This window comes from Penaeus vannamei, chromosome 18, assembly GCF_042767895.1.
Source record: "Penaeus vannamei isolate JL-2024 chromosome 18, ASM4276789v1, whole genome shotgun sequence".
In the NCBI taxonomy this organism is placed as follows: Eukaryota; Metazoa; Arthropoda; class Malacostraca; order Decapoda; family Penaeidae; genus Penaeus; species Penaeus vannamei.
In genome coordinates this window covers 3008367-3018366 of record NC_091566.1, presented here as the reverse complement: position 1 = coordinate 3018366, position 10000 = coordinate 3008367, and the positions used below count along the sequence as shown (strand labels likewise).

Sequence of the window (10000 nt, the reverse complement as noted above, 5' to 3'; positions counted from 1 at the left end):
GGGGGGGGGAAGGGTTGTTACGGCGAATCAGAGGTAGGGGGCGGCTGTCACAGGAGTCTAGAGGAGGGGGTGGGGATTGTTGCAGAAGGTCAGGGGGGTGCGGGGGGGGGGATTGTTACAGTGTCTCTTGGAGGAAAAATTGGCTGTTACAGTGGGTTTAGGAGGATGATTTGGCTGTTACAGTGGTTCTTGGAGGAAGAAATGGCTGTCACAGTGGGTCGGAGAGGAGGAGATAGTGACTGTTCCAGCGGGTCTAGGAGAAAGAACTGGCTGTTACATTATGTTCAGGTGGAAAGGAGATGTGTCATTGAGTCGAAGGGGGAAGAGGTGGCTGTCATAGAGGTTTGGGGGAAAGGGGTGGCCGGTGGAATGGGTCTAAGGGGGAGGAGTGGTCGTTAGAACGGTCTAATGGGGAAGGAGTGGTCGTTAGAATGGTCTAATGGGGAAGGAGTGGTCGTTAGAATGGTCTAATGGGGAAGGAGTGGTCGTTAGAATGGTCTAATGGGGAAGGAGTGGTCGTTAGAATGGTCTAATGGGGAAGGAGTGGTCGTTAGAACGGTCTAATGGGGAAGGAGTGGTCGTTAGAATGGTCTAATGGGGAAGGAGTGGTCGTTAGAATGGTCTAATGGGGAAGGAGTGGTCGTTAGAACGGTCTAATGGGGAAGGAGGTTGTTATAGTGGGGTTAAGAGGGAGAAGGGAGGGTTCTGTTCATGGAACTGAGGCAAAAGAAAAAGAAAAAGAATGCGCATTGACATCACTTCGGGAGAACAGAACGAAAAGGAGAAAGGGAAAGGACAGGAAAGGAGAAAAAAGGACAAGGAAGGAGAAAAAGGACAAAAAAGGAGAAGCGAAGATGACAGAAAAAGTATAGTAATGCAAGAAATTTAGAGTGACTGGACAGAAATGAGCTCGGGGATAAGAGAGGAATGCAAAGAGTGAAAGGAGAATGCGCCAATAAGCGGAGAGGGAAAGGAGAAAGGAAAATAAGAGAGAGAAAAAAAAAATCACTCACGATCTCTCTGTCCGCAACTAAAGCAGCGGAAAATTTTCTTCGCGATTTGAGAGCGACATTGAGCGTCTTTTCCCCCCTCTCCCCCACCCCCCCTCCCCTTCCCTCTTCCCCCTCCCTCCTTCCTCCCCCCTTCCCACACCGTCTTCCCCCTCCCTCCATAAAGCTTCCCCCATCGCTCCTACCTTCCTTCTCCCTCCCCTTCCTTCCACACCTTCTTTCCCCCTCCTTCCCCCTTCCCCCCCCTTCCACACCTTTCCCCCTTTCCTCCTCCCTCCTTCCTTACCCCCTCCACGCTTCCACACCTTCTTTCCCCCTTCCCTCCTCCCTCATTCCTTACCCCTCCCCCTTCCACACCTTCTTTCCCTCCTCCCCTCCCTCCTCCCTCTCCCCCTCCCTCCTTTCCCCCTCCCTCCCCCCTTCCACACCTCCCTCCCTTCCCTCCTTCCCCCCACCCCCTCCTCTCTCCTCCCTCCCTCCTCCCTTCCCCCTCTCCCTTCCCTCCCTTCCCTCCTCCCTCTCCCTCCTTCCCTCCCTTCCCCCCTCCCCTTGCCTAGCCTTCTCCCTTACGCCACTGCAGCTGTTGCCTTTGTGTGCAGCTCCGGTCTTGCGATCCGCCCAAGCAAAAATAGCCCCCAGTGTCTCAACGATGCCCGGGGGGGGGAGGGGGGGAGGGAGAGGGCGGCGAGTGCTTCTGGAAACTTCGAAGGTCGGGAGAGGGGGGGAGGGGAGCTTAGGGGGGGTGGGGAGAGGGAGGGGGAGATTAGGGGTGCTGGGGAAAGGGGGAGCTTAGGGGCTGGGGAGAGGGGGAGCTTAGGGGGGCTGGGGGAGAGTGGGGGAGGGAGCTTATGGAGGCTGGGGAGAGGGGAAGGAAGGAGGGAGGGAAAAAGGTGTGGAAGGGGAAGGGAGGAGGGATGGGGGGAAGGGAGGAGGGAAGGGGGGAAGGGAGGAGGGAGGGGGGAGCGAAGGGGGGATCTGGTGGAGGAGAAACATTGAAGGGAAAGGTTTGGTAATTTTTCTTAGTTCTTTTTAATCTTTTTTTTTTCTTCTCTTTTTTTTTTTTTTTTTCTTTCGTTTCTCTTCCGAAGTTGATATTATTTAGCAATTGGGATGGATTTGTATTTATTCTAGTAATTAGATTAGGAAAAGAGAGAGAAAGAGAAAGAGAGAGAAAGGAAGAAAGAAAGAAAGAAAGAGAGAGAGAGACATAGGGAATGTAGTTATATTTTATTCCAGTAATTATATTAGGCAAAAAAAGAAATCCCTAACCCATTCTAAATATAGACCAGAGTAACTGTCTTGATTTCATAGCATTTCTATTGCAGCATTTTCAAATACATCAACCGGACGTTGTACTTACCAAGGACGGAAACAACGACGCATTTCTCCACCAAATGACAACGAACCCTCAGCCCGTGACGTCCGTGACACTAAGCGTTACAAAAGCCTGTATAATCGATAGCATTACGGACCGTACTGACCATACATCACGTGATAAAAGTGGCCAATCACAAGGCCGAGGTGACAGCTGGGAAAAGACGTGTCCTTAAGTTACTAAAGTGGACTTGGAAGGCGTCCGTTTTGGGGTTCCATCTTCGGGGGGGGGGGGGCGTTGTGTCGTACGTGTGTCTCTCCTGAGGTTTGGTTTCTTGTCCTGGGAGTGTTGTCTTTCTTTGTGTTTGTTTGTTAGGTTCCTTTCCTCTTCTTCCTCTTCTTCCTACTCCTACTCCTATTCTGTCTCCTCCTCTTCTTACTCCTCCTCCTCCTCCTCCTCCTCCTCCTTCTACTTCTAATCCTCCTCTTTCACCCCCTTCTACCAACGCCTCCATCCAGACCTCGTTCCTCCCTCTTTCCCTTCCTCCCTCCCCCATCCCCCTCCAGCTGCAGCTCCCTCACCGCCGTCCCTTTTCCCTCCCTCCCTCCCTCCCTCCCTACCTCCCTCCCTTCGCCAGTAACCTCCGCCGCCGTCTCTTTTCCCTCCCTCCCTCCTTCCCTCCCTCCCCCCCTCCAGCTGCAGACTCCCTCACCGCCGTCCCTTTTCCCTCCCTCCCTCCCTCCCTCCCTACCTCCCTCCCTTCGCCAGTAACCTCCGCCGCCGTCTCTTTTCCCTCCCTCCCTCCTTCCCACCCTCCCCCCCTCCCCCTTCCACCTGCAGCTCCCTCACCGCCGGCCCTTTTCCCTCCCTCCCCCCCTCTCTCCCTCCCTTCGCCAGTAACCTCCACCGCCGCCGTCAGCCCCGAGGTTTCTTCATCCCCTTCGGCAGCGCCCGAGGGAAGGTTTAGGAAGGGGGAGGGGGGGTTGTGGGGTTGGAGGGGGGGGATTGGAGAGGGAGGTTGGGGCGTGGGGAGGGGTTTGTGGGATTGGAGAGGGAGGGGGGCGAGGGAGAGGTGAGGGCTGTGGGGTTGGAGGGGAGGTTGGGGCGGGGGAAGGATGTGGGGAAGGGGGCTGTGGAGTTGGAGGGGGAGGTTGGGGGGGGCGGGGGTCTTGTTCCCCTAGGTATCACGTGTATTTGAAAGTGAGTTTAATTTTGGCAAAGATACACATGCAATCTTTTTTATACATCATCGTGTTTTGTAATAATAAAAATGATACTTTCTTTAATATAACACTATCTTTATATTTATTTCTGATTATTAGGTCACAAAGATATCAGTTATCATTATTACCATATATAGATAGATAGATATAGATATAAATAGATAGATAAAAATATAGATAGATAAAGAGATATAGATAGATAAATAGATATAGATATAGATTGATATAGATATAGATAGAAACATAGATATAGATAGATAAATAGATATAGATAGATAAATAGATATAGATAGATAAATAGATATAGATAGATAAATAGATATAGATAGATAAATAGATATAGATAGATAAATAGATATAGATAGATATAGATATAGATAGAAACATAGATATAGATAGATACATAGATATAGATAGATATAGATTGAAACAGATATAGCTAGAAACATAGATATAGATTGATAGATATAGATAGAAACATAGATGGAGATATAGATAGAAACAGATATAGATATAGATAGATAGATAGATATAGATATATGTAGAGAGATAGATATGAAAATATATTACACCTAATTAATCATATATTGCATCATATATTTACTTTTCTTTTTTCTCTTTTCCGCAGAGACTCCGGTGGATGTTCCTCGGGGTCCTCTTGTTGGCAGCTTTCGTTCTTTCAGAAGGTATGGAAAACAATTATTTTTTTGTTGCAGATATAAAAGGAGATGTATGTTTAATGTCCGACATCCAGAGGGTAAAATCATGTCAAAAAACGACAATACGGGACTTGTTTCAATATGATTATGAAAAGCTCTCTTGTTGGCATTTTTCCGTTCTTTCACAAGGTATGGAAAACAAAAACAAAATTTTAGATATAAAACGAGATATATTTTTTTTTAATATCCAACATCCAGAGGGTAAAAGCATGTCAAAAAAACGACAATACGGGATTTATTTCAATATGATAATAAAACGCCCTCTTGTTGGCAGTTTTCGTTCTTTCACAAGGTATGGAAAGCATACTTTTTCAGATATAAAACGAGATGTATTTTTTAAATATCCAACATCCAGAAGGCAAAAGCATGCCAAAAAAACGACAATACGGGACTTGTTTCAATATGATAATAATCTTAATTTCGTTCTTTCACAAAGTATGGAATAATTTGATAATTAATTTCAATAATTTAATTTGACATCCAGAGGGTAAAATCATGTCAAAAAACGACAATACGGGACTTGTTTCAATATGATATTAAAGCGTTCTCTTGTTGGCAGCTTTCGTTCTTTCACAAGGTATGGAAAACAAAAACAAAATTTTAGATATAAAACGAGATATATATTTTTTTAATATCCAACATCCAGAGGGTAAAATCATGTCAAGAAATGACAATACGGGACTTGTTTCAATGTGATAATAAAACGCCCTCTTGTTGGCAGTTTTCCGTTCTTTCACAAGGTATGGAAAACAATTATTTTTTTTCAGATATAAAATGAGATGTATTTTTTAAATATCCAACATCCAGAGGGTAAAATCATGTCAAGAAATGACAATACGGGACTTGTTTCAATATGATATTAAAGCGTTCTCTTGTTGGCAGTTTTCGTTCTTTCACAAGGTATGGAAAACAATTAATTTTTTCTTCAGATGTAAAACGAGATGTATTTTTAATGTCATTCAATAATTTGACAATAATTTAATTTAATAATAATTTAATTATATTATTATAATTATATTTAATTTAATAATAATTTAATTATATTATTATAATTATATTTAATTTCACAAGGTATGGAAAACAAAAACATTATTATAATTATATTTAGATATAAAACGATTTGATATATATTAATTCAATAATTTAATATCCGACATTCAGAGGGTAAAAGCATGTAAAAAAAACGACAATACGGGATTTATTTCAATATGATATTAAAGCGTTCTCTTGTTGGCAGCTTTCGTTCTTTCACAAGGTATGGAAAACAAACTTTTTTTTTTTAGATATAAAATGAGATATATTTTTTTTTTTTTTTTTTTTTTTTTTATCCGACATTCAGAAGGCAAAAGCATGTCAAAAAACGACAATACGGGACTTGTTTCAACACGTGAGCGGCCGCCGTTCCCCGGGGCGGTTCTGGCCATCGTTCTCGTTCGGACGATTTGGGGCGAAATCCTCCGTCATTTTACGAAACCAAAGTCATTTCCAGGACACGCGTTCGGATCCGTGCCTTTGGGGACGCGGGCGGTTCGCTGGGTTCGGGGTGATTCGGTTTGTTTGTTTGTTTGTTTGTTTGTGGTGGTGGGGTGTGGGGGTGGGGTGTGTGTGTGCGTGTGTCAATGTGTGTATGCGTGTGCGTCTGTGTGTGTGTGTGTGTGTGTGTGTTTGGGTGGGTGTGGGTGCGTGTGTCAATGTGTGTGTAGTTAGGTGGGTGGATGGGCGTGTGTGTGTGTGCGTTTGTGTGTGTTAATGTGTGTGTGTGTCAATGTGTGTATGCGTGTGTGTGTCAATGTGTGGGTGGGTGTGGGTGCGTGTGTGCAATGTGTGTGTGGTTAGGTGGGCGGATGGGCGTGTGTTTGGGTGTGTGTGTGTGTGTGTGTGTGCGTGTGCGTGTGCATGTACGTGTGTGTGTGTGTGTGCGTGTGTGCGTGTGCTTGTGTGTGTGTGTGTGTGTGTGTATAGGTGTCTGTGTGTGTGTGCGTGTGTGTGTGTATGTGTGTATGCGTTTGTGTGTGTGTGTATGTATGTATGATCGGATCGCAGTACAAGACTCTCCAAGAAGGTTAACGCCAAACTCGCATGGAAACTTCTAGAAGCCGCCGCCGCCGCCACGCAACTTCCTTCCGAAACTCGATCTTTCTTCGTCTTGCGAGTCCGTGTCATGGCCGGGGGTGGGGGGGTGGGGGGGGGAGGGTGGGGTGGGGGGTGGAGTAGGGGTTGGAGGGGGGTGGGGGAGGGTGAGGTGGGGGGTGGGTAGGGGTTGGAGGGTGGTGGGGGGTGGGGGTGGGGGTTTGGAGGGGTTGGAGGGGGTGGGGGGTGGGAGGGTGAGGTGGGGGGTGGGGGTTGGAGGGGGTGGGGGGGTGGGAGGGTGAGGTTCAAGACAGCTGGAGTAGGGGTTGGAGGGGTGGGGGTGGGGGGTGGGAGGGGTGAGGTGGGGGGTGGGGGTTGGAGGGGTGGGGGGTGGGGGGTGGGAAGGGTGAGGTGGGGGGTGGAGGGTTGGAGGGGGGGTGGAGGGGGGGTGCTGGCTCTGTCATCGGATGAATAATTAAGGTAATTTAGATCGTTTGTGAAAGTGGATTGCGCTTATTTTTCTTCCGTAAAAAAGGGAGAAACTCGGAACTGCTTCTGTCCCGCCATCCACCTTCAAGGCAGCTGTGAGAAAATACCCGATTCCAGATTTTCTTCAAAAAAAATAAATAAATAAAATAAAAAAAAAATAAAATAAAATACCCGATTTCAGATTTTCTTCAAAAAAATAAAAAAATAAAATAAAATAAAAAATAAATAAAATAAAATACCCGATTTCAGATTTTCTTCAAAAAAATAAAAAAAATTAATAAAAAAAAATAAAATAAAATACCCGATTTCAGATTTTCTTCAAAAAAAAAAATAAATAAATAAAATAAAAAAAAAAATAAAATAAAATACCCGATTTCAGATTTTCTTCAAAAAAAAAAATAAATAATAAAAAAAATAAAATAAAATACCCGATTTGAGATTTTCTTCAAAAAAAAAATAAATAATAAAAAAAATAAAATAAAATACCCGATTTCAGATTTTCTTCAAAAAAAAAAATAAAAAAAAAATAAAATACCCGATTTCAGATTTTCTTCAAAAAAATAAAAAAATAAAATAAAAAAAAATAAAATAAAATACCCGATTTCAGATTTTCTTCAAAAAAATAAAAAAAAATAAAATAAAATAAAAAAATAAAATAAAATACCCGATTTCAGATTTTCTTCAAAAAAAAAATAAATAAAAAAAATAAATAAAATAAAATACCCGATTTCAGATTTTCTTCAAAAAAAAAAAAATAAAAAAATAAAAAAAAAATAAAATAAAATACCCGATTTCAGATTTTCTTTAAAAAAAATAAAAAAAATAAAATAAAAAAAAATAAAATAAAATACCCGATTTCAGATTTTCTTCAAAAAAATAAAAAAATAAATAAAAAAAATAAATAAAATAAAATACCCGATTTCAGATTTTCTTCAAAAAAAAAAAAAATAAATAAATAAATAAAAAAAATAAATCGTGAAAGAGTATGATGGTGGCGACACAGAGCGGCGACCTTTTTAGAACGAGTCGCAGCTCGTGACCTTTCTAGAACGAACTCTGCCGCATTAATTCAAGGCTAGCTGCAAATGGTCCGATTTTCTTTTATTTTTCCTTTTTTTTTCTTTTCTTTTCTCTCTCTCTCTCTCTCTCTCTCTCTCTCTCTCTCTCTCTCTCTCTCTCTCTCTCTCTCTCTCTCTCTCTCTCTCTCTCTCTCTCTCTCTCTCTCTCTCTCTCTCTCTCTCTCTCTCTCGCTCTCTCTCTCTCTCTCTCTCTCTCTCTCTCTCTCTCTCTCTCTCTCTCTCTCTCTCTCTCTCTCTCTCTCTCTCTCTCTCTCTCTCTCTCTCTCTCTCTCTCTCTCTCGCTCTCTCTCTCTCTCTCTCTCTCTCTCTCTCTCTCTCTCTCTCTCTCTCTCTCTCTCTCTCTCTCTCTCTCTCTCTCTCTCTCTCTCTCGCTCTCTCTCTCTCTCTCTCTCTCTCTCTCTCTCTCTCTCTCTCTCTCTCTCTCTCTCTCTCTCTCTCTCTCTCTCTCTCTCTCTCTCTCTCTCTCTCTCTCTCTCTCTCTCTCTCTCTCTCTCTCTCTCTCTCTCTCTCTCTCTCTCTCTCTCTCTCTCTCTCTCGCTCTCTCTCTCTCTCTCTCTCTCTCTCTCTCTCTCTCTCTCTCTCTCTCTCTCTCTCTCTCTCTCTCTCTCTCTCTCTCTCTCTCTCTCTCTCTCTCTCTCTCTCTCTCTCTCTCTCTCTCTCTCTCTCTCTCTCTCTCTCTCTCTCTCTCTCTCTCTCTCTCTCTCTCTCTCTCTCGCTCTCTCTCTCGCTCTCTCTCTCTCTCTCGCTCTCGCTCTCGCTCTCGCTCTCTCTCTCTCTCTCTCTCTCTCTCTCTCTCTCTCGCTCTCTCTCTCTCTCTCTCTCTCTCTCTCTCGCTCTCTCTCTCTCTCTCTCTCTCTCTCTCTCTCTCTCTCTCTCTCTCTCTCTCTCTCTCTCTCGCTCTCTCTCTCTCTCTCTCTCTCTCTCTCTCTCTCTCTCTCTCTCTCTCTCTCTCGTCTCTCTCTCTCTCTCGCTCTCTCTCTCTCTCTCTCTCTCTCTCTCTCTCTCTCTCTCTCTCTCTCTCTCTCTCTCTCTCTCTCTCTCTCTCTCTCTCTCTCTCTCTCTCTCTCTCTCTCTCTCTCTCTCTCTCTCTCTCTCTCTCTCTCTCTCTCTCTCTCTCTCTCTCTCTCTCTCTCTCTCTCTCTCTCTCTCTCTCTCTCTCTCTCTCTCTCTCTCTCTCTCTCTCTCTCTCTCTCTCTCTCTCTCTCTCTCTCTCTCGCTCTCTCTCTCTCTCTCTCTCTCTCACTCTCTCTCTCTCTCTCTCTCTCTCTCTCTCTCTCTCTCTCTCTCTCTCTCTCTCTCTCTCTCTCTCTTTTTTTTTTTTTTCTTTTTTTTTTGATTGGGATTTGAAGTTTTGGCTTTAAAGAAAATTAATTTTTTGAAGATTCTGTAATGTTTTTTTTTTTTTTTTGAATTGGGATTTGAAGTTTCGGCTCTAAAAGAAAATGTTTTTTTGAAGATTCTATAATGTGGGTTTCTTCTTCTTCTTCTTCTTCTTCTTCTTCTTCTTCTTCTTCTTCTTTTCTCTCTTTTTTAATCGGGATTAGAAGTTTCGGTTTTAAAGAAATCGACTTTTTGAAGATTCTATAATGTGGGTTTCTTCTTCTTCTTCTTCTTCTTCTTCTTCTTCTTCTTCTTCTTCTTCTTCTTTTCTCTCTTTTTTAATCGGGATTTGAAGTTTCGGTTTTAAAGAATTTTTTTGGAAGATTCTATAATGGGGATTTTCTTCTTCTTCTTCTTCTTCTTCTTCTTCTTCTTCTTCTTCTTCTTTTCTCTCTTTTTTAATCGGGATTAGAAGTTTTGGCTTTAAAGAAATTGACTTTTTGAAGATTCTATAATGTGGGTTTCTTCTTCTTCTTCTTCTTCTTCTTCTTCTTCTTCTTCTTCTTCTTTTCTCTCTTTTTTAATCGGGATTTGAAGTTTTGGCTTTAAAGAAATCGACTTTTTGAAGATTCTATAATAGGGATTTTCTTCTTTTTCTTCTTCTTCTTCTTCTTCTTTTCTTTTTTAATCGGGATTTGAAGTTTCGGTTTTAAAGAATTTTTTTGGAAGATTCTATAATGGGGATTTTCTTCTTTTTTTTCTTCTTCTTCTTTTT

General features: G+C 42.9%; 1 protein-coding gene across 1 annotated transcript in view; it reads left to right on the top strand.

Moving 5' to 3' along the window:
- The window catches only part of Cht7 (chitinase 7), a 164649-nt gene that overhangs the window by 95754 nt on the left and 58895 nt on the right, over window positions 1-10000 (top strand). Inside the window, exon 2 of the mRNA XM_070132720.1 lies at window positions 4177-4234. Coding sequence (XP_069988821.1) covers window positions 4177-4234 — 58 coding nt within the window. The remainder of the gene's footprint in view (window positions 1-4176; window positions 4235-10000) is intronic.